The 26,214-nt window shown below is 33.4% G+C and overlaps 1 protein-coding gene across 4 annotated transcripts in view; it reads left to right on the top strand.

The window, feature by feature from the left end:
• Positions 1-26,214, top strand: part of STXBP5 (syntaxin binding protein 5) — a 191,881-nt gene that overhangs the window by 95,779 nt on the left and 69,888 nt on the right. For all 4 annotated transcript variants that reach the window (XM_031937649.1, XM_031937648.1, XM_031937651.1 and 1 more), the window contains exon 10: positions 17,684-17,838. In XM_031937649.1, the coding sequence (XP_031793509.1) occupies positions 17,684-17,838 (155 nt within the window). The remainder of the gene's footprint in view (positions 1-17,683; positions 17,839-26,214) is intronic.

The raw sequence follows: 26,214 nt of genomic DNA, 5'->3' as shown, positions 1-26,214 counted from the left end.
ATAATTGATTTCTGAAAGTTATGGGGCAAATTTCCAAACTTGTAGATTTTCAGATATTGAATCCCATGATGAATCTTACTTAGAAGGTTCATCCATTGTTGCTTGGCATATTGTTTATAGCATTGTGACAGGATAATGATTCCAGTTTGTAGGCAGATGATTTTAGCAACAGGGAACTGTTTGCTGACTTGATTGTTTTCCAAGCTTCCTGAGGAGTATACCTATGTCTTTATGTAGGAGAATATTGTTAAGCATACAAAAGTTTGCTTTGCTTCAATATTAGTCTAATATCTATCATACATTTTTTTGTGATTAGATTATATTTCCTCCAGAAGCTTAAAGGCTGATCTTGCTATATTTAAATATATAATCATCTTCATTACATTTTAATGCATATCTCAAGGATCTAGAGCATTTTTTTTTAACTTTAGCTGGAAATATCAGCAACTTTCTTATCAAATACTGACCTTTTTTTATTATAGCTTTTTATTGACAAAACATATGCATAGGTAATTTTTCAACAAGGACCCTTGCAAAAACTTATGTTCCAAATTTTCCCCTCCTTCCCTCCACCCCCTCATCTAGATGGCAGGTAGTCCCATACATGTTAAATATATTAAAATATATGTTAAATACAACATATGTATACATATTTATACGTTGTCTTGCTACACAAGAAAAAGCAGATTTAAAAAGAAGGTAAAAATAACCTGGGAAGAACAAAAATGCAAGCAAACAATAACAGAAAGAGTATAAATGCTATGTTGTGGTCCACACTCATTTCCCAGTGTTCTTTCGCTAGGTGTAGCTGATTCTGTTCATTATTGATCAGTTGGAACTGATTTGTATCCTTTCATTGTTGAAGATAGCCCCTTCCATCAGAATTGTTCCTCATATTGTTGTTGAAGTGTATAACGATCTCCTGGTTCTGCTAATTTCACTTAGTAGTTCATGTAAGTCTCTCCAAACCTCTCTGTATTCATCCTGCTGGTCATTTCTTATAGAACAATAATTTTAGCCATTCTCCAATTGGTGGGCATCCATTCAATTTCTAGTTTCTAGCCACTACGAAAAGGGCTGCCACAAACATTTTTGTACATATGGGTCCCTTTCCCTTCTTCAGTATCTCTTTGGGATATAAGCCCAATAATAACACTGCTGGATCAAAGGATATGCACAGTATCAAACAATAACATTTTAATTTTTAAAGTTAGCTTTATTTTTCCATGGAATTTCCATTAGTTTTGAATGTTTTTAGATTTGGGAAATTCATGTTGGCAGATAAAAAGACTTTCAAGAGATCTTGGAGAATTTGAAGAATTAGAGCATTTATTAGATAGAACTTATCACATCCATAAACATCATATTTGTCTATGTATATTTCACATATCCACCTATTAATAGGCATAAGGCTATTTACTATACAGAAGATATGATCAAAGTTCATAGCGAAAAGGATATGGCTTTTATCAATCTGCCAGTTAGTAATGGACAATATTATTTTAATATTTTGAAATCACAGTTCCAAAGGGGAGAGGAGAACAATCTCTGGAAAAAAACTAGAAGCCTGTCTTATTTAAGGGATCATTATTCTTTTTAAAATTTAATTTTTAATTTTTATTATATCTGTTTATTTATAAAACATATGCATGGGTAATTTTTTCAACATTGACCCTTGCAAACACTTGTGTTCCAAATTTTCCCCTCCTTCCTTCCACTTCCTTCCCTAGATTCATTCCCCAGGTAGTCCAGTACGTGTTAAATATGTTAAATTAAATGTTAAATCCAATCTATGTATACATATTTATACAGTTATCTTGCTGCACGAGAAAAAATTGATCTAGAAAGAAAAAAAATACTGGGAAAGAAACAAAAATGCAAGCAAACAATAATAGAAAGAGTTAAAATGCTATGTTGTGGTCCACACTCAGTTCCTATAGTCCTTTCTCTGGATGTAGATAGTTCTCTTGATTACTGGACAATTTGAACTGATTTGAATCAATTCATTGCTGAAAAGAGCCACATCTATCAGATTTGATCATCATATAGTCTTGTTGTTGCCGTATATAATGATCTCCTGATTCTTCTCACTTCACTTAGCATCAGTTCATGTAAGTCTCTCCAGGCCTCTCTGAAATCATCTTGTTGGTCATTTCTTATACAACAATAATATTCCATAACATTCATATACCATAACTTATTCAGCCATTCTCCAATTGATGGGTATCCAGTCAGTTTCCAGTTTCTAGCTACTATAAAGAGGGCTTCCACAAACATTTTTGCATATGTGTGTCCCTTTCCCTTTTTTAAGATCTCTTTGGGATATAAGTCCAGTAGAAACACTGCTGGATCAAAGGGTATGCACAGTTTGATAACTTTTTGAGTATAGTTCCAAACTGCTTTCCAGAATGGTTGGATCCATTCACAGTTCCACCAACAATGTATCAGTGAAGGGAACACTATTCTTAAAAATAGATTGAAGTACCTATATATTGTTAAAAGGTCACTTTTCCTAGAAGCTTTGAGTTAAGTTAGTAAGCATAAATCGATAATTATTAATTTGTTTTTGACCTCATTTTCAGGTGCAGTCAAATTTAGGACTCGGTATATATTTGGATTTATGCAATTATTCTCTTTCTATCTATACTAGGGCATTTTCACCCAGTCTTTCCTCATACCCTCACAGACCCTGTCAGGAAAATATATCTTTTATATTCTTAGTATTACAAAGGCCATTTTAAATTATTTCAATTGACATAAGAAACCAGAAGTTTGTATCAAATCACATATTTATTGAATATCCATTATGTAAAAAGAAAGTACATAATCTTGACATGGTTGATGTCTCAAATGATGTAGTTGTTGTAGGCACCAAATGATGTTATTTAGGAGAGCACCAAATTGGGGTTCAGTCATGTGAAGAATTCACAGTGGCCATTCTCATTGGCAAAAGGTGGGTTTATTTTGAAAAGGTTACAGATAAAATGAAGATAGAGTCGAGATTTGGGAGAACATATAGCAAAGAAAAATTTTTTAATAATTAATTGTTGAAAAGACAAGTTCTCTAGTGGAACTCATAATTAGCTAGGAAAAAGGAAATCCTCTTGAGAAGGTGGGCCATGTCCTTAGCTGTCAGACCAAATCAGCACCCTAAAACAGTTAGTTAGGTATAAGAACAAGAAAGACATCATAAGATATGGTGTGGGAATGAGAGGAGAAGCACTATGTAGCATGGTGGAGGGGAAACAGAAAGACAACAAGAAGCAGAGTATCATGGTGGACTGACCCAAAAGGATTCAGTAAAAATGGTATGAGCCAAAGGCAAATTTATTGAGGAAATTTAACCTCAGGGACATGAATGGAATTTCTTAGTTGGACATAGCACAGTGAGGCTGCCCATGACCTTTACCAAGAGCAGGCTTCAGGGATTTGACATAATTTGGATTTCTTGGCTGGACACAGGAAGGTAGGGCTATCAGGTTGAACTGACCCCCCTCAGTGGCCTTCCCTGTTTGCCTCAGGACAGTACTTTAATTTTTCTCTGCCAACTGCACCTAGCCATCCAGGACTCATCAATATTTGTCTCTGATACTACTTAATTAGAAATTGTTTTCTGAATGATTTTCTGCCTCTAATTCGCTTTAGTAGAGGTTGAGATAGTCATTATTGCTATGGAAGACAAGATATTATTTCAGGCAAAACTTGAAGGGCAACTACCTAATCTAATGCTGTTAAGTTATTATGACTCTTCCACATGTACTAAAATGTTGATCTTCTTATCCACCAGTACTTTTTCTCCGAATAACTTTATTCCCTATTTCTTTAATAGTTCAAATTTTCAGTGGCCCACTACCATTGCCACCTGGTATGACTTGCTAGGTGTTTTTGATTTTTTTGTTTTTGTTTTATTTTGTTTAGAAAGACAAGACATAACTTCTCATTTAGCTCTTATTATAGATTTGCCAGACAATAATATTGGGGGCTCAGAGTAGTTACACTTTCTTTTGATAGCTCTGTACTCTAGTCTATATTACTTAAAACAAAAACAAAAACAAAACTGGAGGACACATTTACATTGAGATAGATACATCTGAAAACAGCTTCTAGCCACCAGTTTGGTGAAGTTATCACCTATCTTATGTGACTTCAGAGCTTTTAATCATGTCCATTCCTGTGGAAAATACTGATGCTAACATCTGATAAACCTGTATGTCATCAGAGAACAAGGCTATTGGAGGGTAGGATGTGCTCAGGGTGAGGGTTGCTAAGCCCTTTACAAAGCTGTTTTCCTCCTTTGGTGTCCACCTGATCCACCTAACTCTCACTTGTGGCTCTAAGAAGCTGTAGCTGTTGTTCCTGCCACATCCTTGTAAACTGTTTTGGCAAACTGGTTAAACCAGGCTGAGAGAAATCAAGGGGTCTGAAACTCTACAGTGAGTTAGGGATATGTCTAACCCAAGCATGGAAAGACTTCCTATGGTGGAATGGGTGAGAGAACAAGTTGTTCCAATGGCTGTGAAGGCAGATGTAGCTAGTACTATGGAGTGTTTAGAGCTTGGCTAGACATCTAAGACATCAAGGTCATCTGCTGCATCTTGAATCACACCAGTGGTCTTGATTCTGTTTTGCCACTGAACAGTGATGACTGGAAGAGAGAGTGAAGCCGATGACTTTGTGTACCTGCCTCACTTAAATCCAATTTATGCACAAATTAAGTGAGTAGCTGTTTGTAACAACTCATATGACAATGAAGCATATGCCATTTCTCTACCATCCTTACTTACTATGTCTTCCATCAATTCAGAGGAAAAATAATAGCCAAACCATTTTTTTTTTCACTTACAGGCTTATTCCCATATTAGATGGCTTTAGGTATGTTTCTTTTAGTTTAAACTATATGATGTCCATTTTTTTCTCCTAAGTTTAAAAAAAACAGTATTGTTAAATTGTCAGACTTTAGTTTTTACTTTTTCATTATAAAATGTGGGGAAACAGAATCCTTTGTTTATGTTCAGATTTGTTTCATAAATTAAACAAATTATTCCCATAATTTCTAAATTTTGGATTCTAGGATTGACCTATGAGGATAATTTTTTTCTTATTTTTAAAGTTTTTTAATGTACTTATTTTTACTGATATTTTAGGTTGAGTTACACATGTCTTGCTTAAATACTAACAAGATACTTAATTGAAAATTCATTAAGACCTTTTAGATTATTTACAATTATATTTAAAAAGTAATATAATAATTATTATACCATGATATTCATAGTTACCCAGCAATTTGAGGTACCAATTGTTTTAAACTTTATAAAAGTAATCTTTTAAAAATATTAGCTATTATACTTTCTTGTTTCTCTTAAAGATTTAAAAGCATTTAGAAGTATATATAAACATTATTTTAATTGGGTAATTCTGATTATTTTCTCCCTTTTTTAGCTTTATTATTAAATGGACAAATTTGATTTTTATTAAAAACAAAAGTTCAGGAGAATGTTCAACTGAAACCCAGGATTTTCTCATTATAAGAGTGTTTCTTATTTTTCTAGCATGTTTTATTTAACTGCTACCTTTGCGCTTTTCAAATTAGCCAGAATATAGTTATTGAATAAGAAGTTATATATGTCCCTTTCCTCCCAAGAAACACCCCCCCCCAAAACAAAACATAATATAACACCAGATAGTTTCAAAGACATTTTTGCCTAAAACATCACAGTCAAGGCTTAATTAAGTACCTTGATCTTCCCATGAAGGACAATCTAATAATTCTTAAAGCAACTATATTATTGGGAAATGTAAAAATTAGCAGTGAGTAATGATCTAATTTTTCAAAAGTATCTACAAAGAAATATGTTTCTTAAAAATTATTTTACCTGGAAATTACACAAAACATTGGAATAATATAAAACATTAAAAATCCAGTGGAATCTTCTTAAATATTAATCTGAATAGGATGTCATCTATTAAGATAGTAACATTTAAATTATCTCCTATTGTGCCAATATTAAAAAAAAGTCATCCATAATTGATGCTACTGGCCGACATCTTGAACTATTACTTTTATTATTGATCTGCTAACCACCTAAAAAGTCATTGTATATATTAATTTTTTCAAAAGTTACGATTGTTAAATTTTGGGGTATAATTTTTCTCCTATGTCTAGTTATATAGACAGCTATGTACTGGGCTTGAAATCAGGAACACTCATTTTCCTGAGTGTACTCAGACAGCTGTGTGAACCCAGTCACTTAGTCCTGTTTGTCTAACTTTCCTTATCCATAAATGATCTCAAGTAAGAAATAGCGAATCATTCCAAGAAAACCCCAAATGGAGTCACAAAGAATTGGGACATGACCCAAACAACTAAATGTCATATGTGTAGCATGTAGGATAGAATTTTATTCTTGTCCCTTATAATTTCTTATGTATTATAACATTTTCCACCTTTCTTCAATTTGAAATATTGAAGTGGGTCTTTGACTCAATTTGAACTCTTTCCCATCCATCTAAGCCTGCCCAATCTTTGTGACTCTTGTCCATGCTTTCCCAGAAGTTCAGCACAAGCATCCTACGCATGCCTTTTCTTTATTCTAAGGGTACCAGTCTGTAAGTAAGTATTTCTACCTGTCATTCCTCACCCTAATATAATATGAGTCTATCTTCTTTTCTTGTCATAAAATTCTCAGATGACATTTACTCCTGGAGTTCTTAAAAGTTCCTCATTAAGTTTATGTTACAGCTTGCTCACAACAAACATGTTCCTTTCCATTGCCCTCTGGTATGTAATATATTAATTCTTTTTTTAAAATTTAATTTAATTTTATTTAATAGCCTTTTATTTACAGGTTATATGTATGGGTAACTTTACAGCATTAACAATTGCCAAACCTCTTGTTCCAATTTTTCACCTCTTAGCCCTCCCCCCCTCCCCCAGATGACCAGTAGATGTTAAATATATTTAAATATAAATTAGATACACAATAACTATATATGACCAAACCGTTATTTTGCTGTACAAAAAGAATCAGACTCTGAAATATTGTACAATTAGCTTGTGAAGGAAATCAAAAATGCAGGTGGGCATAAATATGGGGATTGGGAATTCAATGTAATGATTTTTAGTCATCTTCCAGAGTTCTTTCTCTGGGCGTAGCTGGTTCAGTTCATTACTGCTCCATTGGAAATGATTTGGTTGATCTCATTGTTGAGGATGGCCAGGTCCATCAAAACTGGTCATCATATAGTATTGTTGTTGAAGTATATAATGATCTCCTGGTCCTGCTCATTTCACTCAGCATCAGTTCATGTAAGTCTCTCCAGGCCTTTCTGAAATCATCCTGTTGGTCATTTCTTACAGAACAATAATTATTAATTCTTGAAGAGTGTTATATTCTATGTTTCACTGATCAGCAAAAAAAGTTTAGCCTTAAAAAAAAATAGGCCTTTGTTTTCATAGGAATTTGAAGGTCATTATCGAAACTTTGCATTAATGCAAAGGGCAGTCCAGTCTATTTTATTCCTTGTGTTCATCTCTAGACCCTACTTATTTTTTTCTCTGCTATTTGAATAAGGCTTTCATATTGATTAACAAACTCTGTAGGTTGTCCAGCCAAATCTATGTTGAAATCTGGACAATAGACATTCTCCATTTAATTGGTGTTTCCTTTGTATCTAGTCAGATCACATTCTTTTGATTGATTACAGATCTTATTTAGGAGACAGAGGCATTTGCAATTTGATTCAGCATAGGATTATTTTAAATAAGTCATCTGGAAAATTTAACATCCACAGAGAATCAGATTTCTCTTCTGTTTTGACTCTGTGGTGTATCTATTCCATCATAATAACACTTTTAGCAAACATCAATTTGTTTTATTTTCCACTTTATTTTTATTTTCTGAAGGACATTGAAAATAATTGTTTTAAGTGTTATATTTTTCCAGAAAATCTTGAATGATTTTAATATATGAACAAGAGACACTTTGTTGAATAAGAACCTATGAAGCAGTATTTTGTTCTACCAAATCAAATGCTTTTTCATAATCAGTAGCTCATATGATATTATATCTTTATATATTTTTGTCATTTATGAAATATTAAAAATGTGATTCATGGTTGAATATCATTTGTGAAAACCTTCATACTACTGTTCTCATCAAGCATATCCTTGATTTATGTACAAATGACACATAAGAATTTTCTAGAAATAACCATGGTTTATAAGTTAGTAGTTACTGATATTTTCTTAGTCTTTTTTTGATGTTGATAAGTTCAAAAATTTTTTCTATGCCTTTAATACATTTTTCCCCTCCAGGTATTTGAATGTTAGTTTTAAAATTCCCTCTCAATTGTCTCTTTCAACATTGGTCTCTTTTATATACACATGGTTTTATTAGATTGACTTTTCCTTTTTTGTTTTCTTTAGTGCCATTTTTATCTTACTAATAATTCACCATAGGCTGTAAAATTAGGATTTGTGACTTGAATGTAGTGCTTCCATTGTTTTTAATGGAGAAAACATTTTTAATAATATATTTCTTCATATTTTTTACCTTTCTTCCATTTTGATCTTCATATTCTCATAGAGTGACTTTGTTTCATTGGATATCCTGTACTCTTTAAAAACAAAATCTCTATGGCCTCTTATCCTTCAGTAACAGTGCAAAGGAAGAAAAATATGTTGATGATCTAAATGTGACATCCTTGTCCAGGGAATAGTAGTGGATTTTTCTGGAGGAAATAAATCATTTCAACTTTGGTTTCCTTCTTTTAGATTAAATTAAGGAAAAGAGAAATCTTGCAGGTAAATAGAATGGCAAACAGACAGTCCTTGGGAGAGACAAAGAAAGGAATTGATAGAATGGGCTATACAGAAAAATCAAGGGTAAGAAGAAATATGCTATAATAGAGTATTAGATTATCATACATATCAATTCTGATAAGTATTTGCAAAAAAGACTGTATTGCAAATATCTCCAGCTTTGTACAACAACATTGATTACTGAGAAACAAAGAATTAGAGAAATTCTTTGAAGATTATTTGTTGAGACTTTCCAGTTTAAATCAACATATCCCCTAACTTTCCTGAAGGGAGGAAGATACGGTTGAGGGAAAATGTATAGGAAAGCAAGGATCAGGAAAAAAGAATCAAAGAGTTAAAAACTATAGAGTATACATTTATTTTCTTGCCTTTTTGCTTCCAGTCCTGTAACTGTACCCTCCATCCCCTACTCTGATGATTGTTGACAACTTGATGCATCTAGGCAACTCTAGATATTCAACCATTATATCTTCCTAGCATAATAATAATCCCTCTGCTTTCTACTTCATATTCTCAGAATAGTGAAAATGCTAACTGTTATTGGTAGAGATAGTTTTCTTATTTAGGAATTCCTTCTGCTAGTGATACCACAAATTTAGTCCTATATCTGATTAAATAACTAAATCCTTCTAGCCTTCCTTGTTCCATACCACACCTTTCTTCTGTCCCACTCAACACTCTACCAAAAAAAATCCATCATTCTTATATTACTTTGCCTAACTTTGAATTTTTTTTTTTTTTCAAAATAGCATCATAAGGTTTGGATAACAGCCCAGGTCTCTCTTTCTCATCATCATGTAACTCTTAATATCTCTTCACAAAGGAAACCATTCTGTATTGATTAGAAAAATTTATGTAAACATAGAATTCTCTTGCTATCTGTCCATACTTTTTCTTTGTCCAAATGTCATGTAATACCATTATCTATTGGCTTATTGATTTTATTTGACTTTTTCTCCCATTATGGTGAGATAATCAGTATCTGACAAGACTATTCTGTTTGTATAATTCCTTTCAATGGCACATTTCAAAATAGTAAACTATTTTTGATGAAATATAAGTTGAAAACTAAGAAAGTTTGAAGCTTAATTATGTCACAGATTTTACTTTTGTTGACACTAACTCTAATTGAAAGATGATGAAATCATTTAATCAGACATTTATTAAGGATTTACTATATGTAAACACTGATTTGAACTTTCAATATTTGAATTTGATCTTTGATATTTGACTGGATTTGTAATCTAATTAATAGGGATACAGGAGCAGTGGTTCAAATTGTACTCCATTCATAACTTCTAATCCTGAATCATTCTTTTCTTTGTCTGCTATCTCCTATATATGCTTTCCCCTCAATATCTTGACATAATGTAGGCTTTTCTAAATTACAAGTTCAATCATGTCTTCTCTATTCAGTCAATTCCAATTATTCCTAATTGTCTCTAGGATTAAATATAAAATTCTTTGGTTTATAAAATCCACCATAATCTACCTGCCCTTTACCCTTTTCAGTCACTCTTATTATCTTTTTATTTATACTTTGATCCAGTGCCACTAGCCTTTTTCTTGTTCTTCAACCATGACATTCCATGTTGGGAGTTCTTTGAACTCTGAATGTTTTCCTTCCTGATCCAGATGCCAGAAAGTCTTAACTCTTCTTTGCCACTACACCTTGGCTATCTACTGTTTCAGCTTGAGTCCCACTTTCAGGAAGCCATCTCAATCTCCTTTTTAAGCTAGTACCTTTTCTTTGAGTATTATCTCCAATTTGTCCATATATAGTCTGTTTGTAGTTGTTTTTATGTTGCCTTCTGGACTAAACTGTGAGATACTTGAGACAGGAAATGTCTTGTGTGTGTGTGTGTGTACACTCAGAGCTTATATGGCTTGTCCATAGAGGAATGAGTTATTTCTTTCTTATATTCAGCCCATAACATCTAAATGGTGATATCCTTTATGTTGTGTTGTCATAGTTATCAGCTCCAACAACGGTTGGAGTTGATTCAAACCTATTATATATCACTGTCTTGACCTTTGGGTAAACTGTAACTTTAATTCTTCAGAAATGTTGTTATCTGTTAATGTCATCACTGTAAGAACATTTATTTATTTATTATTATAGCTTTTTATTTACAAGTTATATGCATGAATAATTTTACAGCATTGACAATTGCCAAATCTTTTGTTGCAATTTTCCCCCTCCTTCCTCCCATCCCTTCCTTCCAATGGCAGATTGACCAATACATGTTAAGTATGTTAAAGCATATATGTCCTAACAGTTATTTTGCTGTACAAAAAGAATTGGAGTTTGAAATAGTGTACTATTAGCCTGTGAAGGAAATCAAAAATGTAGGCGGACAAAAATAGGGGGATTGGTAATTCTATGTAATGGTTCATAGTCATCTCCCAGAGTTCTTTCATTGGGTGTAGCTAGTTTAATTCATTATTGCTCTATTGGAACTGATTTGGTTCAACTGAAAGAATATTGAAATTAGAAAGATGGGGTTCAGTTTTAGCTTAGAATGTAAAAAGAACTCTGTGTTTTTTTCTGATCAAAATCTTTTTTTCTTTAAAGCTTTTTAATTTTCAAAAATAATTTTTTGCCAATTATCCTTGCAAAACCTTGTGTTTCGATTTTCCTCCCCTTCCCTCCACCTTCTCCTCTAGATGGCAAGTAATCCAATATATGTTAAACATGGTAAAAATATATGTTAAATCCAATGTGTGCACTTATATTTATACAATTATCTTGCTACAGAAGAAAAATCAAATCAAAAAGAAAAAAGTAAGAAAGAAAATAAAATGCAAACAAACAACAACAAAAAAAGTGAAAATGCTGTGTTGTGATCCACACTCAGTTCTCATGGTTCTCTCTCTGGGTGTAAATGGCTCTCTTTATCACAAGATCATTGGAACTGGTCTGAATCACTTCTCTGTAGAAAAGAGTCACATCTCTCAGAAATGATCATTATGTAATCTTGTTGTTGTTATGTACAATGTTCTCCTGGTTTTACTCATTTCATAGCATCAGTTCATGTTAAATCGATCCAGGTCTCTCTGAAATCATCCTGCTGATTGTTTCATAATAACATCATATATCATAACTTATCCTGCCATTCCCCTACTTATGGGCATCCACTCAGTTTCCAGTTTCTTGCCACTACAAAAAGGGTGGCCACAAACATTTTTGCACATGTGGGCCCCTTTAACTCCTTTAAGATATCTTTGGGATATAAGCCCAATAGAAACACTACTGGATCAAAGCCTATGAACATTTATGATAGCCCTTTGGGCATAGAACTCTGTGTTTTCACAGCCTATTTTGCTTCTCCTCTTTAATTTTTTATCCACTTGCTGTTTATTAAAAAGGACCTTAACATCGGAGATAAAGTAGCTTTTATACATTCTTAAGTGTAATCTAAGGAGTTATTTTCAAGAATTCAGGCTATAAAGGCCTGAGGCTGAACTTGTGCGTTAGCTGTATAAATTCAGTAAAGCCAACCTATGCAAGAGATGTTATGGAGATAGAAATGACCGAACATAGGCAGTACACCTCATTATAATGTATGAAGGTCTTAATTTTTAGTTAAACTTTAGTTTTTTTTTCTTATTTTTTTGTTTCCAAATCTACTTTTAACTGTTATGTCTTTCTTGATGATGATACTAAGGGAGTCACTTTGTCATTTTCAAGAAATATTTTTAAAATGTTGGGAGAGAGCCATTCACATATAATATTTAGGATAAGACAGTGGATAGAGCACCATCCCTTGGATTCAAGAGGACCTGAATTTAAATCTGACCTCAGACTATTAATACTTACTAGCTTGATATATGTAGATAGATAAATAAGTAGATAAATAGATTGATAGATGATAGACAGACAGACATACAGATGGACTTAATCAAATGCTTTTTAAAAATAATCAGCAAACATTAAGTTTAATTCTCAACACATCTTAGTCAATTACTATAGAGATGTAGTCTGTTTTGTAATATCATTTGTAAAAGACTGCCTGTTTTCTTCTTATATCTTCAAGAATACTCACAATGTTATAATGATTTTTCTCACAAAATTTCATAAAATTAGGAAAGTAAGCATATATATATATATCAGTATTTTTCAAATTGAATTACTTTTTTTTTCCAGTGCTTACCTAATCTAGTATCTTCCCCTCTGCCATATTAAGAATTCATAAGCATTTTCATGATTTTATCATCTTTAGCATTGACCTCCTTTGTGTAGATATGGTTCAGTATCTTTTTTTCCTAACCTTTTTTTCTTAAGTGCAATTTCTACTTCTTTTTGGAACAATTGGGGATTCAGATATTTAGAATCCAGCTGTGGTATCATTAATTGGATGAGGAGTTTGATGTTGAAATTTTGAGAGAGCTTTTCTACTCTAAATGTATTTGTTTTGCTATTTAGTTTTCATGCTGAATGTCCTTAGGATAGATCTTGTTTAGTTGGACTTCTCATCAAGTTATTCTACTGTCTTGTAGTGCTATAGGAGGTAGTAGCATTCATAATACTCCATCTTTGATATCTGTAAAATATGATAAGCACAATTTTATTCTAAACCTGTATTGCTTTTGGTTGTTATCTTCTCATTTGGAGAAATAGATCATGTTTGTTGATGGAATTTATTCTTTTAAATTCATTTAGTTTCCTCAATTGAATTTGTTAGGTAGCATTAAGTAATAGTAATAGTTTGGGCTGATACATTTTTTCAAAATCCCATTCCTAATTTTTTACATCTTTAGTTGTTTTTAAAATAGGTCAGGTTCAAATTCTCTCAATTAGGCACCATATTTTCTTATTTTTAATTTGCTTTAGTACTGATTTTGATCTTTTCTATAATTTATTATTCTAATAAATCAGAGAACTGGTGGAGAAATTACTCTTTACAGCAAGTTATTTTGTATTTTAAATGTAATCTATTTTTAGATAGATATTTCTATGTATACATATCTCTATATAAAGAGGAAATATCTCTATTTATAATCAATATCTATCCAGCTAGCACTAGCTTGTCTAGGGCATCCCAAATCCTCCTTTTAAAGGAAATATTTGTGATTAGAAAATTGCTCATTGCCTAGTTGAGGAGTCTCTCTCCTCCTTCTCTAGCTGTGTGTGTGTGTGCGTGTGTGTGTGTGTGTGTGTGTGTGTGTGTGTGTGTGTGTGTGTGTTTTATAAGGCTTCTCTGCCTGGAAATAAACTTCCCTGGATATTGGCTTCTGTCCCATTCAAATATTGTCAGGAACAGCATATGTAATTGGTCAAAATTGTTTTTTCCCCTCTTTTAGGATGCTTAGATACAGGCTTCCCTTTCCCAACTTTGGTAACTACTCAAGAAAATGAATTCCTGTCTGGCTTGAAGAAATTTTCTTTTCCTTCTGTAAAGGAAATATAAGCATTTTTGAAAAGGGTAGCTATGGTATTTCAGTTTTGAGCAAAATAAAGATATTTTTATCAGTTGCTTTAAGAGTACTTGTGTATCAGAACATGTCAGGAATATCATCAGGGCCAAATAAGCAGAAACAAATTGTAAGATCCAAATGATCAAATATTCTAGAAAAGAATAGTCAGCTCATCAAAAGATTCTTGCTATTCAAAGTATGTTCCTGGTGTGTTGCTGAATATGGTGCTACTTTGATACTGACTCAAAGCGTCACACTAATGTGTTACTTTTCTTTTCCCCCAATGGAAGAATTTAGGAAGTTGTGTTGGAAGTATTTAAAAAATAATAATAATTTTTTTAGTAATTCATTTTAAAAAATTTTGAATCTTCCTCCCTTCAGCTCTCTGGCATCAGTTATCCATGTGAAGTTATGTAAAGCATTTTCATAGTAAATATAAAAAAGACAGAAGAAAAAATAAAGTCACAAAAGAATGCTTCAATCTGTACTCAGAGTTACTTATTTTTTCTCTTGGGAAGCATTTTTTATCAAGATCCTTGGGAATTGTCTCAGATCATTGTATTGATTAGAATAGCAAATCTTTCTTAGTTGATCATCTTTACAATTCTATACAGTGTTCTCCTGCTTACTTCATTTTTTTTTTTTGTTGGTTTATAAGGCTTCCCAAGTTTTTTTTTTTTTTTTCTGAAGCATCCAGCTTATCATTCTTATAGCACACTAGTATTCCATCACAATCATATATCATGACTTGCTCAGCCATTTCCCTAATTGATGGGCATCCCCTCAATTTCCAATTCTTTGCCACTTCTAAAAGAGTTGCTGTAAACATTTTTGTACAAATAGGTCCTTTTCTTTGATTATATCTCTTTGGAATATAGACTTATGGTAGTATTGATATATCACAGAGTATATGTAGTTTTATATCTCTTTGTACATTGTTCCAAATTGTTCTCCAGAATGATTAGACTAGTTCACAATTCTACTAACAGTACATTAGTGTATTTAATTTTTCATATCCTCTCCAATTTCTGTCATTTTCTTTCTATCATTTTAGTCAATCTGAGAGATTTGAGGAGATAACTCTGAACTGATTAAGTTTGCATATCAATCAAAAGTGATTTAAAGTATTTTTTTTCATGTCTATTGATAGATTTGATTCTGATCAATAGTATTTTTAAAAAGAACTATGTGGACCTGAAAGTTTTCTTTCTCTCTTTGATGAATCAGAAAATTTTTTTAATAAATTGTAGTCTTTCTGCAGTGCTTCCTGATACTCTTCCTAGCTTTATCAGCTCAGCCATACAGTTGTTATTACACAACAAATATTAACCAAACAATCCTTTAGTTTCATGGAACCCAAAGAACAAAGAAAACTTTGGCTTGTATTCCCAGTATTCACCTGTTGAACACTGGCCATGTTATTCACCATAGGATAGGCTCACATAGGATGTACATTGAATATGTACAGTAAGCTTTACTTTTTTGTAGTGCTATAGAGAAGCAGGACCTGTGACTTCGTATTATTTATTTAATCAAGGTGAGATATGTTTTAGTTCAGTGCTAATTATTGTGGAATTCAAGATCACAGAGATTCTGTTATAGAATCTGTAAAGTACAGGTCAGATAAATCCTCCAAACAATTGCTATATTTGAAGTTATAGTATATTTGAAGAAGAGGGCCATTTGAGTTAGGACTTGAATCCATAGTAGGAATCTTATGGGAGAATTCTGAAAAAAAAAATATCTCAAAGCTGTTTTATGATAATAGTAATTATTGCTTCTAACTTCAGAATATTTCAAATTTTAGATTACTAGGATTTGATTTTTAAAATAAAAAAACTTAACATTCTTATTTGTATCATGTTTATCTGTGAACCCAGCATAAACTACCTGAGTAAAGAAACTTCATGTTTTTTATTTTTGTGATTCTACTTAGCACAGTGTATTATTAAGCGTATACTATAGCTTTGACAAATAATAAATTATACCTAGGTGCTGAATATGAAAAATAAAAATATGGCAGAAAATAAGAAACATACTTCTTTCACCTCTTTTTTTTAAGATTTATAAAATATATATTTTTTAATCTTGATAATGGCTTTTTATTTTCAAAAAAATTTTTTTTCATGCAAAGATAGTTTTCAACATTCACCCTTGTAAAACCTTGTGTTCCAAATTTTTCTTCCTCTTATCCTCCACCCCATCTACTAGACAGCAAGTAATCCAATATAGGGAAACCGTGTAATTCTTCTAAACCTATTTCTACATTTGTCCTGCTGTATAAGAAATATCAAATCAAAAAAAAAAAAATAGAAAGAAAAAGGAAAGCAAACAACAACAAAAAGGTGAAAATACTATAATGTGATCCACATTCAGTCCCCATAATCCTTTCTGGATGCAGATGGTTCTCTGTCACAAATCTGTTTCACCTCTGTTTTTCAATAAGCAATATTCATTGGTCATCTACTTTATGTACTCAGCACTATTAGAGATATGAGATGCTTTAAAAAAAGGCTTGTACGATTTGTTTTAGTGAAATATTAATTAGTTTTGGAACAAATTATAAGATATATAGAATATACCACACTGATAAATTTAGTGATGTCAATTCTAAGAAATTCAGAGAAGGAAAAAATTATTGGGGGTTTGATGAGTTAGCAAGCCTTCATGCAAAAGGTATAACTTTGTACTTTAAAGAAAGGAATTTGTTTTGCATAGATTAAAAAAATTAAGAAGGGGAGGGCATTTTTAGTATTGAAAATAGCATGAATAATGACAATAATAGATGTCAGTATATTGTCATATCATGTCTGGAGTTAAGAGTTTCAATTTCAGGAGTGACTCAAAATAGTTTGAAAGATGTGATAGACCAGATAATAGTGGGTTTTGAAAACTTTATTGAAGAATTTTAGACTTTGTGAGATATGTAGTTAATGAACAAAAAGAAATGTGTTTTAGGAAGACTCATTGAGCTACATTGTTTATTATTTAGAAAATAACCTGGAACCAGAGACAATTTTCCTGGACCCAGTAATGAATTAATAGGAATCTAACTGAAGTATTAATGAGAATCTAAACTGAAGTAAAAGTGGGATTAGAGTGAGAGGAATGGGAAGGGGATGAACTCCAGGTACACTTCAAAGGATGGGTTTCTAGACCTTTTTTTTTTTTTTTTAATTAAATATAGGAGAAGGGGGATAAATTATGAAAAGATGGAAGAGGGTACAATGATGACTCATTCCAAGAAATATAAAGGTCATCTGTCCTTATCATAGATAAGCTTTTAAAAACTTTTTTTTTGTTGTGACAAATTCAACAAATTATTTTCGTAATAATAATTTACTAATGTAAAGTTATTTTTGGTAATTTTATCAAATGACAGTAATATATGAGACACCCATCTATATACTTTATAACCAAAAGTGTTTCTTTTTCCATTTTCAGGGAACCTTTTATCATTCTTTCAGGTGGTTTGTCCTATGATACTGTAGGAAGGAGACCTTGTTTAACAGTTATGCATGGAAAAAGCACAGCTGTGCTAGAAATGGATTATTCAATTGTTGATTTTCTTACACTTTGTGAAACACCATACCCAAATGGTAAGCTGTATAATAATATTCTTTATTCTTTACTTTGTCTAAATTCCTTATTTCATTGACAGAAGAAACTTCCTTAATGAATGCAGATTACCAACTATCCTGCCCATTACATATGGGCTTAAAGAGTTGTCTGGGGCAGTGAGAGGTGAAGTTATTTGCCTGGGTTTAAACAGCCAGTATATGTCAGAGGCACTACTTGAATTCCAAAACTGTTTCTCTAGCCACTGTACCATACTGCCATACTATCTGTTCTGCCTTTGCTGCCTCTTATTATCCAATTGTGTCTGCTTTTTAGATGCAGGGTCTATATTATAAGAATGTTCCATTCTTTCTGATAACCTTTTGGGGGAATAGATACAATTGTTTCACCTTCTAATTTTTCTTTCCATTTCCCCGGTCCCTTTATTCTTGGGCTTTGTTTTTCATTGTGTGCTATGGAACGATTGCACTATTATTAACTTCCATCTTAAGCCTTTTCTTTTCACATCCCTTCCATCTTCATACATTCAAGACAAATTAATTGTCTTCTGAAGACACTACATACTTCTCTAGTTTTACCTTTTCTTTTCATGCCATTGATGCACTAGAGAAGGTATGAGTTGTCATGTTTTTTGTTTTCTGGTGCTGCTTCCAAATCTTCCTTCTGCCAATATGACTCAGAAGCCTTTCCTTTTAGGTTTAATATATCCACCTATAGTACACTGTCCTGGTCCTTTTTGCTGTAGATCCACCAGTCCAATTATTGTTGCTTTAATTTTTTTTAACCTAATAAGTTTTATTAACTTCATTGTGGAATTAAAAACTTCTTCCAGTTAGTGGTTAAGATTTATTTAAAGTTTCTTTTCAATACTTGATTAACTGTGGAAAACAGTTTTCTGAATGAGACTATTTCCATTTCTTCAATGAATCACAGCACCTTATATGTAATGCCAGAGAAACTGAGGCAAGATAAAGATTAGAGAGTATTTAATAATCTATTTGAAAGGGAGAGATTTACTGGGACCAAATGGATCCATGGTTTGGTCCCAGGGCTGAATGAGACTATGGTCTCCAAAAATCCAGCAAACAATATGAGTTCTCAATGACATATTTACACATGGCTCAGACTCAAGGGGTGTATTGAGGCAGGGGCAGAGTCAGGGTACTGAGAACGGGAATGGGACTCTGACAGGTGGGGTGAGTCTCCAGAGGATGACATAATAGGGCATGGGGAGAGGCATCTTGGTAAAACAGTATCTGACATTCCTATAGCTTGGAATGGGGAGAGGCATTCTGATATTCTAAAACATAAGATCTTTTATCCTTATCAAATATTCTGATAAAGAGGGAGGGGAGGTTTTTCAAGACTGAGCTTTGAGCTGATAATTATAAACTGAAGCAGAGAAACTGAGTCAGAACTGGATCAGGATAATTAGGAAAACTGAGTCAGGACAATAAAAGAGAACAGTGATATAACATTCCACACTCTCTCTCTTCTGAATATTTAAATCATTGAATTACCTTCCTCTAGAAGGTCTTAGCATTATAGTTTTTGACCAACCCTATGTAAAGCAAATAAACCAAACTAAAACTAAAAAAAATTCAAGGATTTATGGCAAGGACCAGTCTCTCCCTGATAACCCAGAGTTTTAGCACAAAAACATCATTCCTCATTTAGGGAGACACACGAGCCTCTCTGTTGCAGAAATAGCAGGTCCTCTGTAGTTGGGGAGCATCTCAGCCAGAGAATCCAGTTTGAGATGGACAGTTCACTATGAGTTAGGTCTATGGTCATTTGTGCATTTAACTCAGCCTCAGCTGAGTAGCAGTGCTCAAGACAGTCCTGCTGCCCATCCTAAGAGGGTACCCCAAGTCTTTCAGGGATTCCAAAAAGGGGTGGGGGTGGGGCCTTGAGTAGCTCCACCTGTCCCCTCTCAGTAGAACAGGAGCTGTTACTAGGAGACAGTTTTTTGAGCAAATTATGCAGTTAGACCAAGGCAGGGAACCCTGAACTATTGCTGAAATACTAATTAAGGAACTGGGGTAACAGGAATGGAGAAACAGATCAGAGAGACTGCCAGTCCCAGGATAGGTGTCTGATTTCTGGTTGTTTCTAAAAAGTAATCACAAAAACTGAGTCTGCCAGGGTAATTCCAGCAGAATAAGGGGTTTCAAAGTTAAGACATAACTAGTAAATCATAGTCCAGTAAATTTTAAGCAAGGAGTAAAAATGAAAAGGACTGTTTAAATAATTTCCAATGCAATGTGAACTAAAGAAGTAGGGGACAGGGCAGAAGTGCCTAAGAAAAATACATCAGTTTTTCCCAATTTCCTGACCAGTTTCAACCAGTTTACTTCCCCCCTTCCCTCCCCCTACCCCCGCCTACCCCACAGAAAAGAATTGTCAAATGATCATTCCACATATAAATCCCAAGAATGAATCAAAATTCCTGTACATAACATACTAGTACAGTAAGTTTCCTTAAAATTGCTCTAACATACAGCAATAGTTAAAGTTTTAATAAATCCCAGTTTTAACAAATCTTAAACACAGTAATACAGTTAAAATTTTAAGAATAATTCAACCACTTTTCCACTCCTCCTGCTTCCTACTGATGAGATGCTCAGTCCAGAGAGGGGATGGCTATGGCCATGCTGCCTATTACCAAAACTTCAAATGGGCAGATTCATGTCTCAGAAGCAAGTCAATACCTGTAATTTTGACCAAAATCTAGAACAAAAAACACAAATCTAACAAGTAAAGGTTAGAACAAACTGATACAGAATGTGAAGAGGCCAGTATGAATTAGCCAGCAACTTCCCAATAGATAAAACGGCAGTTAAGTGTGATGACCATGTATTTTAAAATCAGCCGGAGTCAGGAATTCAGGTTAGGGGAAAATCTTCAATCTTTATTCTCAGTAGAGATGAAGAAAGATTGGAGGTAGAAGGTAATCAGCAATAGCAATGTGTGCAGCTGAGTCAAGAAGCTAGCCAGACCAGAAGCCACGAGACCAGCAGCCACCAGAACAGAACCCAGCCAGCCGTCTTTCTCCGCCTCTCTTCCTGCCCCCCTGCCTCCACCCACCAAAATCGTCATTTCCTATACAACATATCAGGACTTGCACAGAGAGTTGGGGCAGGGGCCATTCTTTCTCCAAGCATGTATATTAATAGAGTATAGTCCAATTACTATTTAGCCTCACACGCTTGGTACCTCAGTGCATCAACTCAAGCCTCAGCCCATTACAGTTAAGCTTTTGTCGTTTCATTATTTAGAAACCTTTAAAAACTTGAATATCCACAGACACTAATATTCAGTAATAGATAGATGACCAGGGTAGATACTTATTTGCCCAATTATTTAGGATATAATGATTACATATAAGCAGATTGGAAACAGCAAGGTATAACATAACCAGATTGGAAATAGCGAGGTATGACATAATTGAATTGCATTAACAGTTTCTTATTGACCATTGCTCTGATCATAGAAATCAGTCACAGGAGGAAAAAATGCAGGGACACAACCAGCAAAACAGGATAAAATAGCTTTAATTCATTTTTACTCCAGTTAATTGTCCCACTAACTGTCAGAGGCTGGAGCTTTAAAACTCCCAAATAGCATTAATTATAAGCCCAAAGAATTTTACTTATAATAACAAATTCCATTAACCAAGTTTCAGACAAATCTTAAACAGATATTAACCATAACCTTATATTTATAACAGTAAGAATTTGTCTCAGTATGTACACTTCTCTCATATCTAAGTAGATGTTTCCATAAGTGAACATTATACATACAAATCAGTTTGCATTTAAAAATACCCAATACATAGACAGATATTCCAAATTACATATTGTTCATAACAGAAACATTTTCAAAAGGACAAAAAAAAATTATTATTTTCAGAGGCTCTTTAAATGACTTCAGGATGACCCAGTACAATCAATTAAAACTTAGAATATCCTAAAAGAATCCAAGAAGTTCTTAAAAACTGTTAAACTTTTAGAAATACCATAACCTCATATTGATAATAGTAATTAATTTGTTTCAGTAAGTTCACAAGTTATCTTTCATATTTAATGGAAACATTTTCAAAAGAACAAGGAAAAACTATTACGTTCAGAAGTCCTTTAAATGATGGGCATAACCTCAAGATACAATCAATTAAACTTATACAGAATACCCAATTCTACAGAAAAAAATCTGAAAAATTCTTAAAAATATCCTTTAAACCTTTAGAAATAGCCCTACCAAATTATAGATCAATTAACTTAAAAGCGGGCCTATCTCTTGAAATCTGGAAACACACTTAGTGTGTGTGGGGGGAATTCCATGTGACCGCCCATCCCCCCACTCCACCTCCAAAGATAGAGGAGTGAGGGAAAGCTTAGCTAACATTCACTCCAGGCTAACTAGGCTTTCCCTAGCTGAAGTAACAAAGCAGTGGGGATCAGTTTAATTTTCACCTTTGAAGACAAAAGATCCCTATCCCACCCCTTTAGTGGCTGCCCATCCCAATGGATTTTTCCTAAACTCCAACTTTGGTCAGTGTTGAAACTTTTAGAAAAGTCTGACCTGTCTTTACCTAATTAGAGACACGTGACCCCTTTCAGATAAGTTAACAGAACTTCACTCCAACAAGTTCTTAAGACCTTACATCCAGAGATAATGAAATCTATCCTCCATATGCAACAGTAAAATTATTTCCTACAATTTTAAAACTGCCCAAAAGAATCTCAGAACAAATCTGGCATGCAGAGGCAATAGTAAAATGATTTCCCACAAATTATAAACATCCTAAAATCCCTAATCAGATGTTTTCTCTAGCCTGAGTTTCAATCAGATAAGGTTTTATTGCCCTTCACTCTAGCAGGCTCTGAAAACCTGCTTCAGGGAAAAACTGTGGCCTTTTTTGTTTCTTTTACTCACAATAGGTTAAAAGTTTAAAATCACAAGCAAATTTTAACCAATTCCCAAATTTCTTAATTTAGCAGAGCTCTGAACCAAATAAGTCACAAACAAGTGACAGACAAACAAGTCACATATAGACATTGAGCAGTTACAACATAAAACAAAACATTTAACACAGACTAGGAGTTATCTGGAAAGGATAGCCCAGAGGGAAGTTATAAGCTCCAGAGTCTTCCCTTCCAGAATCCAAACGGAGCTTTTTTTTTTTTTTTTTTTTTTTTTTTTAAAGCCAGATGATGTCTTAAAAAAAGACACCCAGATTTATACTCTGGAATGCCCAGAGTTGTGCTAACTGGCACACAGAACCAGATGTGTCTTTAGACACCAGGTAGGTTCCCCTGCATCCAGAGGATCCTACTCCCAGAATTTATGCTCACAAAAAAGCATTTCATTATTTTGGGAATCCAGATACTAGCACAGACAGACAGAACAGAACAGATCTTAAGACTTACTCTCCCTTGGCTGAAATGGAGGTGTCCACCATCAGGCACATTTGTGGCTGGAAATGGCTCTCTTTCCCAGAGGCTCTGGAAAAAAATCCAGAGGGCCAGCCTCTCCAAGCAGAGAATCCAGATTCCCAGCCACCCTGAGACCCAAGGTGGAGACCCGGAGGTCTCTTATCTCCAGTCCTGCTCATTTTGTAACATCTTGGTGGGACCTTCAAAATGTAATACTGGAGAAACTGAGACAAGATAGACATCAGAGAGTTATAATATTTTATTTGAAAAGGAGAGATTTACTGGGACCAAATGGATCCATGGTTTGATCCCAGGGCTGAACGAGACTATCGTCTCCAAAAATCCAACAAACAATGTGAGTTATTCAATGACCTATATAATATATACATGGCTCAGACTCAGGGAGTATACTGAGTCAGGGGCAGAGTAAGTATACTGAGAGTGGGAACGGGACTCTGACAGGGTGGGTGAGCCTCCGGAGAGGGATGCCATAATAGGATGAGGCACCCTGGACATGGGAAGAGGCATCTTGATAAGATGGTATCTGAAGTTTGGGAAGCTTGGGATAGGGAAAGGCATTCTGATATTCTAAAACATAAGATCTTTTATCCTTATCAAATATTCTGATAAAGAGGGAGGAGATGTTTTGCAGGACTGAGCTTTGAGCTGACAATTATAAACTGAAGCAAAGAAATTGAGTCAGGATAATTAGGGAAACTGAATCAGGACAATAAAAGAGAACTGTGGCATAACATATATAATATTTTGATGAAGGAAAAAGCTTTATATTTTAATGGAAATCAGGGAATAGAAAAAGGGTATCTACTAGGTCCAGCTATTTCCGGAGCATCTGAATTTAAACAACCTATCATAGAATATAGACTAAGTAAGGGAATGAACTCAAGGCTTACCTGAGGATCATTTAAATTAGGCTAGTTTTAAAAACTAGTCAATTGTTTTAGGACATAGGAAAGATCATAGTTATTGAGGTAATAATGTTTTATCATCTCCAATCACAGGATAATGAGAAGCATGGTATATTTAAACTCATATGGCTTCTACACTGTATATATTGTTTTCTTGTATTATTTGCTTACTTTTCATTAATTTTCACAAGTTTACCCATGCTTTCCAAAATTTTTACTATTTACCATTTTTTGCAGTGCAGTAATACTTCATTACTTTCATAGGTCATTTGTTCAGACATTTCCAAATTGAAGATCATCTATATTTCCAGTTATTTGGAAAAAAATGGTATTTGGTATATATAGTATATGAAATGTACCTTTATTTGACTGCTTAGCTTATATATTTGGTATTTAAGCATAATTCCTGAATAATTGAACCAAAGCTTCATTAACAGTTCCCTTTCTACAAACTCATTTGATGTTTTCATTTTTTCTCATATTTGCTGATTTAAGAGCCCTCCTTTTTTTCTTGAAATTTTCTATTTGATTCAGTTAACTATACCTTCTTGTCTTCTTCAACTTCTACTCTTATATTAGAGGAATTCAAATATCATTACCTTCCTGATGATGACCTTGACCTTCATTCCCTTTGAACCATCCACAGGATTGTTTATACTTTAGATCTCATTATCTCATAAGTGTATCACTTGTATGATTTTCAAATTGACATTTTCATCTCTGATCATTTATTTCTCACTCACCCTCACTTCTGAATATTAATTTACATCCTTATAAGAAGCTTAAATCTTTCTATTCCTCTTTGTTTTTCCAGTCTCTCATTGGATCTCACTTTCTTGTCAGAGTCTTAACTCTATGTTAATGAATTCTTTAAAAATCTCTTCTTTCCTCCCCCCCCTCACATTTCCCCAAATCCTCCCACTTTTAATATGAAAAGAGATGTTTCATCTCTTTTCAGATTCCTCCTGTATATGTCATCATCTCAAATCTGCTCCACGTTTTTCAATTTCTTTCAAAATCATTACCAACTCTGGTTGAATCCACATCAAGGGTAAGCCTTGACTCTTCCCTTAACTATCCTACTCCTTCCCGTTACCCCCTTAATTCAGTTCCTTATCATTTTTGCCTGCCCTAAAATAATAACATTCTAATTGGCCAGGCTTTCTTTCTTTCTTTTTTTTTTTTTCCCCAGGCTTTTTGCCTCTCTCTTCTCAGTCTGCCATTCACATAGCACTAAAACAATTCATCCCAAGGCACAATTCTGTTTTTTTCATATCTTGATAAAAATTAAAAAAAAATTTTCATGCCTCCTCAGAATCAGTAGGTAAAAATAAAGTCCTAAAATTTAAGGCCTCTATATATGACTCTTTTTCTAAACTTACTTTGTTTCACTTATATTCAGTAATTCAGTTTTGTCACTAGAGTTGACTACTTGTGGTTCTCAGCGTCATTATCATATTAACTTACTCATTTATCTATTCCAAAGTCTTCATCTTTCTTTAAGGATCATTTCTAATACTACTACTTCAGGATTTTCCTGATCTCCCCAATCATTGGTACTATCATTCTCTTCAGTAATCTTGTATTATATATACATCATATACATATGTGTGTATATGATAGCCCTTATAGGAAATGAAACTCTTCAAGGGCAAAGTCTGTTTTGTAAGTTTTAATTTGTTTTCCTAATAAACCTCATTTATGTTACTATAAGCTTTCAAAAACACACATAATTATTATCATTATTCCCCATTTAACTTTCAACGTATATATCAATAACAAGCAAAAAACAATTTTTTGATTTTTTTTTCATGTAAACACTTGTATCTATGGTACTGAAATGGTGATCATTGTGTTTATAAATATTCAGATTTGAATTTAGGTTTTCTTGATAATATATAGGCATAAATATTTGAAATTATGGAAGTCACTGTATTAGCAAAATCTGCTGTATAACATATGAAGTCTTAATTTAATCATTGGGGAATCAAAATATTAGAAAAAGTTTTTGGCAAAGTTAAATAAATGACAAGTA

This window comes from Sarcophilus harrisii, chromosome 4 (assembly GCF_902635505.1).
Source record: "Sarcophilus harrisii chromosome 4, mSarHar1.11, whole genome shotgun sequence".
NCBI classification, from domain to species: domain Eukaryota; kingdom Metazoa; phylum Chordata; class Mammalia; order Dasyuromorphia; family Dasyuridae; genus Sarcophilus; species Sarcophilus harrisii.
This window is presented reverse-complemented; position numbering and strand designations above follow the sequence as displayed.